Here is a 17,704-nt window from a genome sequence, read left to right as displayed (position 1 = left end):
GATAGGGAATTGCTCATTTAATTATCAGGAATTGTTGTCTCAATACCTGAGTATTCATCCATAATTTTAAAGGAAGTGGGAGATAATGAATTATGGGACAGGAAGAGTTTTAAAGTATTATATTTTTATGATTATACTGTAAGTTCAAGTCCTAGGTCTTCTGTAAGAAATTTTAAAAGACAATAAAGTCTACATATAGTTTTTAGGGTTTAATGTTACTATTTGGCTTAATAATACATTTCTTTAGTGCTTAAAGATTATTAGAAGTGTTTTTCTGTTTGTTTTGTTTCCATTATATTTTAGAGGCATTAAGAAACCTAGTTCATAAACTTTTCTTTGTATATGTTCTTTGGGCAATTGTTAAATACATTCAGAAAGCAGTTGGATTTTGTAGAACATTTTCTCAACCTGATAATTTCACAATTGTATCTATATTTCACTAAACTGAAATCAAGCTTTTTTCCCCTTCAGTTTGAGGTGGGGCCTTTTTGTTTTTACTACTGTTTCAGCATGAAGTTAATTTCCTAAATACATTACAAGTAATCTCATCAGCCCGTTTTTTTTTTTTTTTTTTGTAAAAAAAAAGACCTTTCAGGAACCCTTGGTTCTAGCCACTTGATAATAATCCAGTGATGACAAGGTCTGGACGTTGAGCGAGTGGGTTTGGTGTGGCGTCTTGTCACGGTTAGGTTCTTGTGCTGGGCGTGGGGTTGTTAATACGCCACCCTGAGCTTTGGAGAGCTCCGGTTTTCCTGTTTGTGCCTGGATGCACTGAAATTTCTTAGAGGCTTACAGTTAAGGATCCCACTTACTGCAGTCACTCCTTGTGCTTTATTGCTTTTACAAGTGGTCTCGAAACCCAGTACTTGAGAATAAACGTAACAGGCAGTGCTGCTGTAACACTTTTAGAAACTCTTCTTTGCTCTATTTTGTCAGTGAGCTGATGAGCAAGCTCAGAAAAAAAGACCTTGCTGGACCTAAAAAAAAAATGGCTTCCTCTGATGTCCTGGAGACAATAATTATGATGTGCTAGTTAAGCCCAAACTACAGCTGAGGGATTTTACTTTAAAGCAGCGGCTTGGGTGCAAAAATGCATTTATAGCTCTTTGTCTGCACCTCATTATGTGTGGGCCTGATTCATTAAGTAATTGGTTTGCAGTTGTTTACATGAGTATTAAGGCCTTCTTTTCAGCCGCCTTTGAGAGATACATTGTGCAAATGTTGCCTGTGATGAATGCAGAATGAGGGCCAGAGGGTCCCTCCTATTGGCTAAACAGTGCACTCTGTTGAAAAGCCAGCAAAAGAGATTGGGTGCTGCTTTGCATAGCAATGACTTTCTTAATAAGCGTTACAGATTAATACACACAAGCTATAAAAGATGCAAAGAGATACTCTTAGCACATTTATACCTGCTCGTTTTATTGTGATGGTGGTGGGTCCAGTGCCTCCCTATTCCATTTTTCAGAGCAGTGGCTTCAGTGCATGAGCCGTAATAGAATCCGGCGTTTATTGTATTATAAATCATGGGCAAGGAGGCAGATCTGCAACAGTTTATTATTAAAGATTCTTTCAGTGTAAATCTTTTTCTACCATTGTATTTGCTTCAGCAAAATCATTTTGTGGTTGAGTGGTGATGAAAGGCATAATGTACGAAGGAGTGAGTCCTAATAGGAAGCTGTTCTGCGCGTAAAGACCACTTGTTCCCTTTTGTTCAGGGGTGCATGCCAGAGCTTCCTCTCCTCGGCAAACATTGTCTTGCCTTACCTTCCCCAGGAAGCAGTTTGCACTCTCTTGCCTCTGCTTAGCCAATGGAGAGTTATTTTAACAGCCTGCCGTGTAACTTCAGCTTACTGTTGGGTCTAGACAACATTTTACCGAAAAAAAAGGATGTGTGCTTGCAACATCATTGCCTGGGAAAAAGGTAGCAGAAGTCACCCAGCCGCCACATCCTGGCAGGGCCCTCCGGCCGCACGCCATGGGTGGCATTCTGTGCCAGCCCTGAAGCCACGGGAGTGGCCAGCGGAGGGCGACAGCCTGCAGCTGATGCCCCAGTGGGTGGGTAGCATTGTTTTTTGCTTGCCTAGTCGCGGTGCCATTTTCCACAGGGAACAGTATAAAGATCACAAGGCACCAGCAGTCCAGTGAAGTAAAAATGAGTTTTCCTGTAAGTCCTTTATGTCCTCATGTAATAGCCTGTTTCTGTCTCTGGCTTAACAAATCTGCATTCTCCTTAAATTCTGTCAAATTAACAGCTTCCTAAATATCCCACATTTCTTATAATACGTCCACATACCTTATTTTTTCTGTACGGAGCATGAAAGAACAACCGCTTAATTATTTGAAGGGAAGGAGTTAACAAGATGACCCCATGCAGATAAAAATGACATCTGCTGTAGGGCCCCGGATTAACCATCAGGGGGCGCTCAGACTTTGTCAGATTAAACTGTCTCAGACTGGTTTGCCTTTAAAACTTAAAATTAGCGTTCACAGAGATTTCTTGGCACACTCATCGTAATTTTTTTCTTTCCTGGATTATTTTTTGTCTTTTATTTCTCAGAAAGATGTCTCTTTTGAGAAAAATTCTAGCTGAAGATGCTGTTTGATAAATATTAATACTTATTTCAGCCAACAATCATTAAAAATTGTAGAATTCAGAGTCTAGCGAGCACATCTTCCACAAGTTAGTTCTTCACAGGCCTGTAAGAAGATCTTGGAACTGGAAGTCGCTGGGCTGGGAGTCTGTCATCATTGCTCCCCCGTGTTGTAAAAGGTGCTTTGGGCAGTACCCTCAGAGTCTCATCGCTAAACCCGACTGATGTGGCCTTAAAATCTCAGTAACTTAGGTAGGTTTGTTAATGGGCTGCAGATTTTTTATTTTTATTTTTTGTCGTTTTCTTTTTTTGAAAAAATCACCGTAACCACAAGGTAGAGAGTCAATGTTTTACTAACATTGAGGCTGTCCCCAGTCTGCTTCTTCTAAATATGTCCTCCACACAGGCCAGCAGTGAATGTCTGATCCCCCTTCCAGGATCCACATGGGCTCCTTTTGCCCACGCCACCCTCTTCCGCCCCCTCACTAGCCCTCTGCCCACTGAACACTTCACAGCGGCAGGCTGTGCGTCATGCCCTGCACAGCGTGCTGTTTCCTGTGGGCAGCTCTTACTCGCATGCTTTTCTCTCCTGGAATGCTCCTGTCCCACACTTGGCTTGGCTGACGCCCACTAGATTTTCACGGCTTCACTCCTAACCTCTGAAAGTCTCCTCAGAGGAGGATCTGGCTGTACATGATGCCCTTCCCATAGTCCCTGGGGCTGCTTCTGTCATCGTGGTGGCCCAGGGGTGTTTACAGGTACACTTCCTCCCTGCTGTGGGCTTCTCATTGGTGGCTCAGTGACTGTTGAACCTCAGGAAGGAGTGACATCAGTATATAGCTGCAGCATCTGCTCAGGCACAAAGGCTCTCAGCTGTACGTGATAGCACTTCCTGGGCTGCAGGGAGTCATGTATTCCATCAAGTTATCTGCATGAGTCTGCGTGTGTGTGGTTGGGGCATGGGTACATGGTGGGGGACGGCGGGGGGGATATGGCTTTCTTCAGTTTTCCAAGGGGTACTGTGGTGGTAAACCTTGATTACATCCTCTGCATTCTCATTGTCCAGGAAGCAGGGTGCTTGGGAGCTTGGGGTTCTTTCCCAACCACCATCCTGCTGCTAATGGAAGCTGTCCGCCTCCTGGCCCCAGACTTGATGAGGATGTGCAGGTCTTAGGCATGTGTTAGGGGCTTAGAATGTCATCCCCAATTCCATTGCCATTGATTCTCAGCCTGACTCACAGTTGCTGTTTTGACATGTGTCACAGTTATTATTTTGATACATCTCCCCACTGGAATGTGAGCGCCTTGAGGCAGAGATCAAATCTGTCTCGTTCGCGGCTGCAGCCCCAAACACAGAACCTGACATGCAGTGTCACCTTTATGGCACTTGCTGAGTGAGCGAGTAAATTTGCTGAGTGAGCAAGCGAGCAGGTCAGTGACCGCACAGACCCCTTCAGACTAGATGCTCTGCCCACCTGCTCATGCAAGGCCCAGCCAAAACAGCTTCCCTGCATCTTCCCTGTCTGTCATGCTTTTATCCCCTCGGGCCTGCTGCCTGCCGTGGAGGAAGCTTCGTGCATCTCGGGTCTGTGTTCTCTCAGCCGGGCCCTGGGCCTGAGTACTCACCCCTCTCCTTGCCTACTCACAAGCTGCCCTTCACTTAGAACCCAGGACAACACGTCGCCGGCCAGGCACGTGCCCGTTCGTCCAGACTTGATGACAGCGTGATGCCCCTGCTCACCCAGGGCTTCTGTGTCCTGACCCTGCTCGCTGGGACCCGCTCGCTGGGATACTCGCTGAGCTGCTCAGAACACCTCAGGGAGGGCATCCTTATTTTGCAGACCAAAAAACCGATGCTCGGACAGGTAGGGAACTTGCCCAGGCCACACAGTGAGCAGAGTTGGACGTCGGGAGTGGGCTTTGTCTGTCCCCAGAGCTGAAACTGTCTTACCTTCTGAAAGCAACACCCAGGGTCACAATCAGGACAAGGACCCAGTGGTTCTGACCCAGGCAGGGTTCTCCCCGCCCAGTGTTTTACACACTCTTCTTGAAGGGCCTGTGGGGACAGCTGTTTGCAACATGTGCTTCTTAGAAGACCCAGCGCACTGGGGAGAGCGTTTTATCCCACTTCTGCTTCCCCACCTGCTGGCTCTGGGTGTCTTGGGACACAGCCCTTAACCTCTCTGGGCTCCACCACCCATATAGTGAAGGCGCTGGATTGACAATCCATAAATTCTCTGTGATAGTTTCATAATGGGTTTCGTAGCTCTAGATTTTCCACGTTTCCTTTGTATCTCTACTTGCTGGCTCCAGACACAAAACTTAATACTTACAGTAGTCCTTACCATCTACTTTTTAAAACTTATTTACTTTTTTTCAATGATATTATGTTTTTGGTAAAGGTTTACACAGAAGTTTAGTTTCCCATTCAGCAATTTCTACACAAATTGTTCAGTGACACTGGGTATATTCTTCACAATGCATGAATATTCTCATTATTTTCTTTCTAGTTCTTCATTTCCATTAATCTAGTTTCCCTGTCCCCTTACCTTCTCATTTTTGTTGTAATTGTTGATTGTTTGGTCTCATATAGATTTTTTTTTTCATAGATGATTTTTTTTTATTGTGCTTTAGGTGAAAGTTTACAGTTCAAGTCACTTTCTCATACAAAAATTTATACACACATTGCTATGTGACCCTAGCTGCTCTCCCTATAATGTGACAGCACACTCCTCCTTTCCACCCTGGATTTCCTGTGTCCATTCAGCCAGCTCCTATCCCTTTTTGCCTTCTCATCTCACCTCCAGACAGGGGTTGCCCATTTAGTCTCATGATCAAAGAGTCTATAGAATAATCCTGGTCAGAAGGGGGAAAATGCAGAACAGAATTTAAAATTCTCATAGACTCTAGACTTTCTGGAGCCATGGAGGCTGAATGAACCCCTGAAATTTACCCTGAGATAATCTTTAAACCTTAAACCAACAATATCCCCTGAACTCTTCTTAAAACCAAACAATAGTTTAGCTTAAGTAGTAAAAAATGTCTGCCTTGAGCATTATGCTCTATTAAGAACTATCTATATGGGATCAAATTGACAACAGCAACTTGAAAGATTAGATAGGAGCCTTAGTGGGCAGTGAGTTTATGTTAGTGGGGGAGGAACAACTCAGAAAAGGAGGATGAGAATGGTTGCACAACTCAAATAATGTAATCAATGTCACTAATTTTACATGTAGAAACTGTTGAATTGGTGTATATTTTGCTGTGTATCATCTCAACAACAACAAAATAAATAAAAATTTAAAAACAAGATAAAATAGTGCTGCAGTGAACATAGCTGTGCATGTCTGTTCGTGTCACTCCTGTTAGATCCCTAGGGTGTGTACCTCGCAGTGGACTCGCTGGGTCAAATGGCAGCTCTACGTCTAGTTTTTTGAGGAACCACCAGACTGTCTTCCACAATGGCTGTACCACTTTGCATTCCTACCGGCAATGGATGAGGGTTCCAATTTCTCCGTGTCTCCTCCAACACTTATTATTTTCTTTTTGTTTGTTTTCTTCGTTTGTTGGTTTTTGTTTTTTTATCTTAAGCCATCCTAGTGGGAGTGAAATAGTATCTCATTGTGGTTTTGATTTGCATCTCTCTGATGGCTAATGATATTAAGCATCTTTTCGTGTGTCTTTTGGCCATTTGAATATCCTCTTTGGAGAAATGTCTGTTCATGTCCTTTGCCCAGTTTTTGATTAGGTTATTTATCTTTTTGTTGTTAACTTGTAAAAGTTTTCTATATATTTTAGAAATTAGACCCGTATTGGTTATATCATTCCCGAAGATTTTTTTCCCAGTCTGTAGGTTATCTCTTTACTCTTTTGATAATTTTTTCTGATTGATGTTATTTTTATTTGGTCTAATTTAGGAAGCATGATAGAGTTTTGTCACTATTTAAATCTGCATATTTTGGTAGGGAAAGAGAACTGGAGTAGTTTGGATTGCAGAAACTCCAAATTCTTGGAACTACGGAGTCCACAGAACTTTCATCCCACACCTCTCTCTCTGCATCACTGTTCACACCAAGCAATGTTGTGCTCTCCATGGCCTCTATCAGTACAAGCGCCTTTTTTTTTTTTAATTGTGCTTTAGGTGAAAGTTTACAGAGCAGATGATTTTCTCATTAAACAATTAATACACATATTGTTTTGTGACATTGGTTGCCAACCCCATGATGTGTCAACACTTTCCCTTTCTCGACCTTGGGTTCTCCTTTTCCATTCTTCCAGCTTTCCTGTCCCCTCCTGCCTTTTCATCCTTGCCCCTGGGCTGGCATGCCCATTTAGTCTCGTATATGTGGTTGAGCTATGTTTATTAGTGTTTGTTTTATAGGCCTGTCTAATCTTTTGCCGATGGATGAACCTCAGGAGTGACTTCAGTACTGAGTTAAGAGGGTGTCCGGGGGCCATACTCTCAGGGTTTCTCCAGTCTCTGTCAGACGAGTAAGTCTGATCTTTTTCTGGGAATTTGAATTTTGTTCTACATTTTTCTCCAGCTCTGTCCGGGACCCTCTATTGTGGTCCCTGTCAGAGCAGTTGGTGGTGGTAGCCAGGCACCATCTAGTTGTGCTGGACTCAGTCTGGTCCATTAGTACTTTGGACTAATCTTTCCCCTGTGTCATGCTCCCTTGCTCCAGACAGGGTGGGACCAGTAGAAGTATCTTAGATGGCTGCTTACAAGCTTTTAAGACCCCAGATGTTACTCACCAAAGTAGGATGTAGAGCATTTTCTTTATAAACTATGTTATGCCAATTGAGCTAAATGTCCCTCGAGACAATGGTCCCCAGCCCTCAGCACAGTAACTTGGTCCCTCAGGGAGTTTGGTTGTATCTGTGAAGCTTCTATGACTGCCTTGGTCAAGTTGTGCTGACTTCCCCAGTATTGTGTACTGTCTTACCCTTCACCAAAGTTACCACTTATCTATTGTCTAGTTAGTGTTTTTCCCTCCCTCCTCCTCCCCTCTCTGGTAACCATCAAAGATTGTTTCTTTCTGTGTGTAAAGCTTTTCAGAAGTTTTTATAATAGCAGTCTCATACAGTATGTGTCTTTTTGTGATTGACTTATTTCACTCAGCATAATGTCCTCCAGATTCATCATACATTTTGCGAGATGTTTTGCAGATTCATCATTGTTCTTTATCGTTGCATAGTATTCCGTTTTGTGTACATACCATAGTTTATCCATTCATCTGTTGATTGGTTGTTTCCATCTTTTTGCTGTTGTGTGATGAAGTCTTTAGATGAACTCAAGTGTTTAACTTGTACGAGGTCCTAGGTATCTAGTTTGTGTTCCGTTGCTTGTGCACTCGTTGCTGTGTTTGATAATCCATCACTGAAAAAAATCAGGTCCCAAAGCTTTGCTCCTGTATTTTCTTCCAAGAACTTTATGGTTTTAGATTTAATATTTAAGTCTTTGATCCATTTTGAATTAATTTTTTTGTATGGCATGAAGTATGTATCTTGTTTCATTTTTCTGCATGTGGAAATCCAGTTTTGCCAGTGCCATTTATTGAAGAGACTTACCATCTACTTCTGTATTTATGTTGCATTTAGTTGTTTATGGAAGGATCTTCATGAGTGTTCCATGCCATCTTGATTAATAAAATTCAGCAATTAGTTACTGCTTGAGCACAGCTATAAGAGACTGTTTCTAACTGCATTAGCCTTGTGCTCACATAAAGTGGACAGTTAGTTGACACACATAATTTCTACTGTTTTCCTTGTGCTCACATAAAATGGACAGTTAGTTGACACACATAATTTCTACTGTTTTCCTTCGTACGCTGCATCATCGTGGTTACATGTATACGGTGTTCGCTCTGTGCCAGGTGCTGCTCTTAAGGTAAAACCTCTTCCATCAAGGTCCTGGCAGACCTAAACTTCTCAAGTTTCACAAGGATGAGAACAAAAGTGACTTCAGTAAGAACTGTCTTCATCTCGTTTATCAATAGCAGGGGAACTTAGAGACAATGACCAAAATTCATCAGAAAATAAGATGGTTGAATGGATAGACAGAGGGAAGATATGTGATAAGACCAGTGTGGCAAAATGTTAACAATTGGCATCTCCCTGGTGTGTACATATTATTTACTGTACAATTAGGAAAAGTTAGCAAACCTAATGGGAAATTCTGCAGAGATCATTTAATTTACACAATCGTCTGTGTATCTTACCTGAAAATGGTGTATTTGAAGTACTAGAACTTCCAGTCTAATTGTAGTTAGATTTTCTGTAATTTCTACAGAAAAATACCAAGTCTACTATCTTGGCTTCGAAAAGTTGCCCGTGAAGGACCGTGTGGGGGAAACGGGCTTTTTGGTGTACAGCGGGTACATCATGTGTGGGTAGTGCTTGTCAACGGAATTGGCAATCTGCGGCCCTCAGGCCAAATCCGGCCCACTGCCTGCTTCCATACAGCCCCAGAGCAGAGAATGGTGTTTGCATTTTTAAATGGTTGGGGAACAAAATCAGAAGAATAAAGCTTCATGACACATGAAATTATATGAAATTCAGATTTTAGAGTCTGTAATGAAGTTTAGCGGACACACAGCCACATCCATTAGTTTTCATGTTGCGACAGCTGCAGAGGTGAGTGGTTGTGACAGAGACCGTATGACTCCCAAAGCCTTAAAATGTTTCCTCTCTGGCTTTTTACAGTTAGTGTTGCCGACCCCTGCTTTACAGGACAGAAACGTTCCTTTTGTGCTCTCAGAGGATTAGGCAGTATGATTCCAAGCACGGGTGATGGGGTCTGGTGACCATATCCTGTAACCTATAACTTTAGCTCTTTTGTTTCTTATGCTTTCAGCAGTGTGTTTATTTTTGTTCTTCTCTGGTTTACTGTAGTAGCTGAACAAGTTGGCTCTATCCAGTGCTCCACAGGAAGTTCTTCTGCCACGCCTGCTGGCCTTGCCTCAGCTTATACATCAGGTGTAAACCAGAGAGCACAGGGGCCCTGAGCCTGTAGGTGAGAAAAACCAGTCTTGAATCGCAGTGTCCCACGGGCTTCGTTTAAGCTTCAGAAGTGGCTTCCCAAAGGGAAGAATGATTGGCCCTGAGGTGTGAGAGTGGGATGGGAAGCCCTTAAAGGCTTCCTCCACCTTTCTCAGCGGGTGAACGGCATGCACTTAGTTCTGTAACATGTTTCTTTTAAGAAAACTTAGTAAGATGGACAATTAAGAACCCATTACACAATTCACATTTTGCTGGGGTGTTCGCTGACTCCCTGTGGCTAAAATGTTCTCAAAGCCAAGCTGTGTAACCACAGGACAAACAGAAGCAAGCTCAAGTGGCATCATGGAGATATGGCTTCAGGACCTTCCGCTTGCCTAGAAAGTCCCGTGCAGAAAGTAAAGGTCTCCTGAAATGCTGTAGTGGCTCACCTTCACAGAGGGGTTCAGCATTGCCTGCTGACTTGCTTCTGATGAGTTGAGTGACTACTAACACTTGCCTACCTACGTGGTTTTCACGTGGTGATGTTTGCAGCCTTGACTGTGGCTTTTTCTTTTCCTTTTATTTTTCTTTTTGCCAGCAGGGAAGCCAAAGAAACTCAGACAACTTGGGTCTAAAGTTACATATTAAATACCAAAACCAAACCCATTGCCATTAAGTCGATTTCAACTCATAGCAACCCTATAGAAGAGAACTGCCCCGTAAGGTTTCCAAGGCTGTAAATCTTTTTACGGAAGCAGACTACCACATCTTTCTCCAGTGGAGCTGCTGGTAGGTTCAAACCTCCAATCTTTCAGTTAGCAGCCGAGCACTTAACCACTGTGCCACCAGGGCCCCACATATTAAATAGAAACATGCAAATCAAGTAATGTATCACTGGGTATTGATCGAGTGTCTTTAAGTAAGGCCCTGTGCTTAGTGAGGTTCATTCATCCATTCCACATGTTCACTGAGCACTTACCAAGTGCTAAGCGCTGGTTGCTCAGGTGAGCTGAAGCTGGTACGGTAGCTGCCCTCATGGAGCTTACCATCTAGAGGGGGAGGGGTCGGTCAGCAGTTAGTCACACGAATGGATGTAAAACATCCACTAATAAGAACTAAGTTGGGGGAGGCAGAGGGGCGAAGGGGTAGAAATGTGGAGGGCTGACAGGATCAACCTTGGAGGCCCTGTTCAGGATTTAGGTTTTTGTGCCAATGCAGTGGGAAGGCATTGAAGATTTTTAAGCAAGGAAATGAAGCAGTGATTAGATTTGGGTTTTGAAAAGCTTGTGCTTGCTTTTGAGTAGAAAATGGATTGTAAGTAAAGATGGATGTGGGCCTACTAGTTAGGAGGCCGTTGCAGAGATCTCGCAGGTGATGCTGGTGGTATTGGCCAGGGTGATGCTGGTGCTGATGGAAATCGTGGAGGACCTTGGGAGGTAAACTCGGCAGGACTAGGGCCTGATTGGGTGGGGGAGGGGAAAGGAGTGGAGAAGGGGATTGGAGGGACTGGAGGGACAGGGTGCCACTTGCTGAGACAAGAGGAAGGACCTGGTTGGGTAGAGAAGGGGCCCCGCTTGGAGGAACAGATCATGAGTTTGGTGGTGGATAAGCATGCTGACTGTGAGGCCCTTTTGAGGCAGTCAGGTGGGTGTTGGACGTGTTTCTGGAGCTCAGAGAAGTGGCCTAGGCTGTGGAGACCTGGCCTTGAGGTCACATCTGCCTCTGCCCTTGCTCATGTCAAGGTCTCCCCACTGCCCCATTGTAGCACATCCTGCCCGTCAGTCCCAGCCTGTGAAATCCTTTCTGTCTTGCAAAGCAAAGTCCTGGGGTGCCTTGCTTCCTCAGGGATCTACAGCCACACAGGTTGCCCACCCCCATGCTCTCAGTCACCCCAGCCAGCAGGGATCTCACCTTTTCCCCAACTTCTGCAACCTTTTGGTAATCCACCTCTCCCCCAGTGCATAGCCCAGTGTCGTCTTGCAATGGGGGGTGGGTAGATATCTGTGTTTACTTTCTGTGTGTGTGTGCGTGTGTGTGTGTGCGCGTGCGCACACGTGTGCACTTCATGGAAGGTGATTTCTTGTGGGCTGACAGCATCAGCGCCTACCATACCATAGCTTCTGTGACCGTCAGTAACAGCTGGGCCCTTTCGGATGGTCTGAGGGGACTCTGCTCCTCGTGGAGAAGTGGCCACCGGCCAAGACTAGATCATGGCAAATAAAGAAACAGGCGCTGAGTTTAAAGGGATCCTTGACAGATACTGACCCTAGAAGATGATACTTTAGTGGAGCTTATTTTGCTGAAAAAAGAAATGCTTAAAATGTAAATTACGGCAACTATGGCCAAAGAGCCCTGGTGGCACAGTGGTTAAGAGCTCCACTACTAACTGAAAGGTCGGCAGCCACTGCTTGGAAACCCTATGAGGCAGTTAGTTCTACTCTGTCCTGTAGGGTCACTATGAGTTGGAATCGACTCGACGGCAGTGGGTTGTTGTTTTGCTGTTAAGGCCAAAGACAGATTTTTACGCCGTAGGTTTATCACATTGTTGTTAGGTGCCATCGAGTTGGTTCTGACTCGTAATGACCCTACGTACAACAGAACAAAACACTGCCTAGTCCCCGCCATCCTCACAATCGTTGCTATATTTGAGCCTATTGTTGCCACCACTGTGTCATTCCATCTCATCTAGGGTCTTCCTCTTTTTCGCTGACCCTCTACCTTACCAAGCATGATGTCCTTCTTCAAGGACTAGTCCCTTCTGATAACATGTCCAGAGTACGTGAGATGAAGTCTCACCATCTTCTCTTCCTAGGAGCACTCTGCCTGTGCTTCTTCCAAGATAGACTTGTTTGTTCTTCAGGCAGCCATGGTATATTCAGTGTTCTTCACCAACACCATAATTCAGAGGTGTCGGTTCTTTTTCGATCTTCCTTATTCATTGTCCAGCTTTCACATGCTTATGAGGTGATTGAAAATATCATGGCTTAGGTCAGGTGCACCTTAGTCCTCAAAGTGACATCTTTGCTTTTCAACATTTTAAAGAGGTCTTTTGCAGCAGATTTGCCCAATGCAGTGCATCGTTTGATTTCTTGACTGCTGTTTCCATGGGTGTTGATTGTGGATCCAAGTAAAATGAAATCCTTGACAACTTCAGTCTTTTCTCCATTTATCATGATGTTGCGTATTGGTCCAGTTGTGAAGATTTTTGTTTTCTTTATGTTAAGGTGTAATCCATACTGAAGGCTGTAGTCTTTGATCTTCTTCAGTAAGTGCTTCAAGCCCTCTTCCCTTTCAGCAAGCAAGGTTGTGTCATCTGCATATCACAAGTTATTAATGATTCTTCCTCCAATCCTGATGCCACGTTTTTCTTCATATAGTTCAACTTCTCGGATTATTTGCTCAGTATATACATTGAATAAGCATGGTGAAAGGATACAACCCTGACACACACCTTTCCTGATTTTAATCCATGCAGTATCTCCTTCTGTTTGAATGACTGCTTCTTGGTCTAAGTACAGGTTCCTCATGAACACAGTGAAGTGTTCTGGAATTCCCATTCTTCACAATGTTATCTGTAATTTGTTATGATCCCACAGTCGAATGCCTTTGCACAGTCAGTACAATACAGGTAAACATCTTATCATACCTGGTCCAAAGGGATAGACATGATGAATTCGCAGACTTTCCTGCATCCAGGGGACCAGAGTCCCAGCCCGTGAGAAGAGCGGTGAGGCAGCACACTGGGCATCCCCTCTGGAAGCAGGGCATCTGCAAGCTAATATTTGGCACAAACATGAGAAAGTACACCAAAATATCAAGCACAAGTAACTGTTTCTTTTTAAATGTCCCCTTTGACCATTCAGTATGAACCTTAAAGAATATAAGTATAATCAAAAATCTGCCCAGTGCTCCCAGAGGGCACTTTCAAACTCATTACAATTGCAGAGCTCCTGAAAGGGCCCACTCAGGAAACCTGTCTGCTAGCCAGCATTCTAATCCTTGCATTCTAACATCTTGAATTCCCTATTTAAGGTATTTCACTTTTAACTCGTCTGAAAGTGCTAAAGCGTTGTACGTTAGTGGTTTTCAGAGGATTGTTAAATGAAACAGGTGACCGTTTTCTGGCAGCAGCCCGGCGCATGGAGGCGCCAGGTACTGAGCGCTGGCTCCCTCTCCACACAGCTGTTGGGGTGCGTGCACCTGGTGCTGTCAGGCAGGGACACCTCCCAGCAATGCGAGTCCTGACATGTTTGGCTTTAAAACTTGGAGAATAAATTAAAGTCGCCGGCCTTTCCGTGAACAACGTGTGCTCCTTCTCTCGTGTGCTATTGTGAAAATGTTACTCTGATTTTCATTTTTTCTCCAGGACTTAAGCCACTTCTTTATTTTACAGGCATGAAAACAAAAGGAAACTAACCACCACCTTAAAATCTAAAGGTAAGGGAAATACCTGGAGACCAGATTTTCACTTTGTACTTTAACAAAGGAGTTATTGGAGATGTGTGTTTGTTGTCTGTTCCCACGTGTAAGGGATTTGAAGCATGTCTGTAATTAGAGGAGCGGCTCTGTGGCTCTCTGGGGTGATCTTAGTCTCTGAGGGGATCAGTTCCTGGCTTCTTAACACACCATCACCAGTAACCGGGTCTGTGACCCGAGTACACGTGTGCAATGGGCCACAGGTGCTTAGCATTTTAGTTTGCAGGTATGAAGTTGCAGGGGATCTTGACTCCACACCTACTTGATTACCAAGACCAGTTTATTCTGCCTACAAAACTTTTGTTACCTCTGTCCTCGTTCTCACTGCTAATACCCACTGCTCATGACATGACACGGCTCTTGCAGTAGGCTCTTGCAGTAGACTCTTATCCTCACATCCAGCACCTCCCCAGCTCCTGGCTGTCCTCCACCTGGCTGCCAGAACCCAAAACCTGACTCAGCCTTCTTACCTTCTTACTTAAGAATTGCTTATGCCTGCCCACTACCTGAACGGTAGAGTCCAAGTTTTTTCCCTTCATGGTCTGGCCCCATCCCTACTTTCCAGCTCAGCTCTTTCCCAAGGTCCTGCCCTCTTTGGGTCTAGCCACAACCGGTTTTCTCCAGATACACCCACCACTGTGCCTTTGGTCACACCATCCCTTCTATCAGAAGTTCCATTCCCTTCTCCTTGGCTCAGTGAGCTCCTACTCATCCATCAAGGCCCAGTTCCTAGGAGGAACCTATCCCTCCTTCCATAGAAACACTGTGGCATATCCCTTGCCGAGCATGGACTCTCTCCTCTTGTCTCCTTCAGCCTCATCCCCTGTGGGTTGTAGTTGAGAGCATTGGCTTGAGTCAGATGACCTGAGTGGGACTCCTGGCTTGGTCATGCACTAACACTGTGGATGCAGCCAGTTACTTAACCTCCCTAAGCCTCAGTTTGTGCAGTGAAATGGAGATATTAATACTTTCCTTCCCAGAGTGGTGTGAAGAGTACATGGGGTTGTGTATAAGAAGGCAGCACAGAGCTGGAAGGTCGAGCTCTGTGGATGTTAGTAGTCAATGGTAGGAGATTGTCAATGTAGCAATGCCGTTTGTGTCCCCACCACATCCTGTCAGGCACCCTGGAGGCCACCTCAGTTCCCATACATGCCCACAGCCTTCTCTCATCTTTGTGTACCTCTGCCTGAGGGCTTTCTCTGCCCACAGGGGCATGCTTAGCCTCACATTGCAGCCCAAAGTACCAGGGAGTTGATGCCCCCTGAACAGCCCTCAACCAGAGAGAGATGGGAGTTGGTGGATAAATAACCTCACTTCCTTTCTTTTTGCCAAGACAATTTGAGGTGTGTCCCACACAGTCTCAGAGGGCCCCCAGCAGGATTGAGCTCCAGCTGTCCATTGCCAGCACCCACTCTTTATTGGCTTCCTCTCTTCTTACGTCACTCTTCCACTTTCCTCCCTATTGTTTCTGGGATCACCTCCCAAATAAACGACATGTATCCAAGTCCTTGTCCCAGGATCAATATCACTTTCTCCCTTCTCCGCTCTGCTCTTGTAAAGAAAAAGGGAGATAAAAATGGAGAAGCAGCTGAGGTGAGGTGGTATCAGGCCTGGTAAAACACCCCAGCTGACCCTGCTTCCGTGTTGGCCCTTATTTTAAGTCCTCCATCCTATAGTCAAGAGTTGGGTGCAGCAGAACAGAAAAGGAGGTATTCTGCAAAGTGTTTTCCATAACAATGCATTGAACTCATTGTGAAGTATATAAATTTGTACAGTATTGCCCTGCATTCCGGGTGTATCTGGTCAGGTGCATCATATGGTGTCCCTGCTAGACCCTTGGCAGGCCACTGCTCCAACTGGCCAGTCTTGCTGTGCTGTTTCATAAACGATTAAGCTGAACTGATCAGAGTACAGAGATGTTAAATGGCTGTTTGATTTTGTCTTCCAGACTTCTGGGGTGAGTCTGATGACAGCAACTCAGAAATTGAAGCTGCTTTACGTCCTAGAAACCATAACACATCTACTGATGATTTTGATGATTTTTATGACTAATAAGCTGTAACGTCTGTTGGAAATAAAAGTCTTTAAACAAACTACAACCTTGTATTCATATGTGATGGCCAAAATAAACAAATCCTTTTAAGTTTTCTAAATTGTTTAATGTGAAATTTCATGACATAAATATGAACCAGCCTATGTGCTTGAAGTGTTATCAGAAAATAAAGTGATGAATGCAATGCCCATCAAAATTCCAGTTGGCTTCTTCGCAGAAATTGTCAAGCTGATCCTAAAATCCATATAGAAATTCAAGGGACCAGAATAGCCAAAACAATCTTGAAAGAGAAAAACATAGTTGGAGTAGTCACACTTCCCTACTTGAAAACTTACTGTAAAGCTACAATAATTAAAACAATGTGGTACTGGTATAAGAATAGACATATAGATCAATGGAGTATTGATTCAATTAACTCCATATTCCATTGATCTATATAGAATCCAGAACTAAACTCTCACAGTTATGGTCAATTGATTTTCGACAAGAGTACCAAGACCATTCAGTGGGGGAAGATTAGCCTTTTCAACAAATGGTGCTGGGGCAGCTGGATAGTCACATTCAGACAATTGAAGTTGGACCTCTATGTCATGCTACATACAGAAATTAACTCAAAATGGATCAAAGACCTAAATGTAAGAGCTAAAACTACAAAACTCATAGAAGGAAACGTAGGCATAAATCTCCGTGACTTTGCATTAGGCAGTAGTTTCTTAGCTCTGACAATCAAAAGCGCTAACAGCAAAAGAAAAAAATAAATTATTGGACTTCATCAAAGTTAAAACTTCTGTGCATCAAGAAAGTAAAAAGACAACCCACAGAATGGGAGAAAACATTTGCAACTCATGTATCTAATTAAACGGACTTGTATCCAGAATATAAAGGAGCCCTGGTTGCACAGTGGTTAAGCTCTTGGCTGCTAACCAGAAAGGTCAGCAGTTCGAACCCACCAGCTGTTCCATGGGAGAAAAATGTGGCAGTCTGTTTCCGTAAAGATTACAGCCTTGGAAACTCTGTGGTGCAGTTCTACTCTGTCCTGTAGGGTCGCTGTAAGTCGGAATTAAAGGCAATGGGTTTGGTTTGGTTTTGGATTCAGAATATAAGGACTTCTGGTGGTGCAGGGGTTAAGTGCTCAGCTGCGAACGGTAAGGTCGGCAGTTCCAACCCACCAGCCACTCTGTGGGAAAAAGATGTAGCAATCTGCTTCTGAAAAGATTACAACTTTGGATTCAGATGGCCACCAGTGTCATTAGCCATCAGAGAGATGAAAATAAAACCACAATGAGATACCGTTTTGCTCCTACTAGGATGGCTAAGATTTAAAAAACAGAACATAGAAAATAACAAATGTTGGCAAGGATGTGGGGAAATTGGAACCCTTATCCATTGCTGGTGGGAATGCCAAATGGTATAGCCGTTGTGAAAAACAGCGTGATGGTTCCTCAAAAAACTAAAAACAGAACTATCATATGACCTAGCAATTCCACTCCTTCCCAAAAGACTTGAAAGCAGAGACTCAAAAAGAGACTTGTACACCAGTATTCATTGCAGTACTATTCACAATAGCCAAAAGGTGGAAACAACCTAAATGCCCATCAACAGA

At 44.0% G+C, this 17,704-nt stretch overlaps 1 protein-coding gene across 2 annotated transcripts in view; it reads left to right on the top strand.

The window, feature by feature from the left end:
- KIZ (kizuna centrosomal protein) overlaps window positions 1–17,017 on the top strand; it is a 176,680-nt gene extending 159,663 nt beyond the window's left edge. For both annotated transcript variants that reach the window (XM_012555584.2, XM_023731397.1), the window contains 2 exons: window positions 13,966–14,009; window positions 15,997–17,017. In XM_012555584.2, coding sequence (XP_012411038.1) covers window positions 13,966–14,009; window positions 15,997–16,100 — 148 coding nt within the window. In that variant the 3' untranslated portion in view covers window positions 16,101–17,017. The remainder of the gene's footprint in view (window positions 1–13,965; window positions 14,010–15,996) is intronic.
- The last annotated feature ends 687 nt before the right edge of the window (window positions 17,018–17,704 follow it).

This window comes from Trichechus manatus, unplaced genomic scaffold (genome assembly GCF_000243295.1).
Source record: "Trichechus manatus latirostris isolate Lorelei unplaced genomic scaffold, TriManLat1.0 scaffold00042, whole genome shotgun sequence".
NCBI classification, from domain to species: Eukaryota; Metazoa; Chordata; class Mammalia; order Sirenia; family Trichechidae; genus Trichechus; species Trichechus manatus.
The sequence above is the reverse complement of the archived record's forward strand: the minus strand, read 5'-3'. Positions and strand labels throughout refer to the sequence as shown.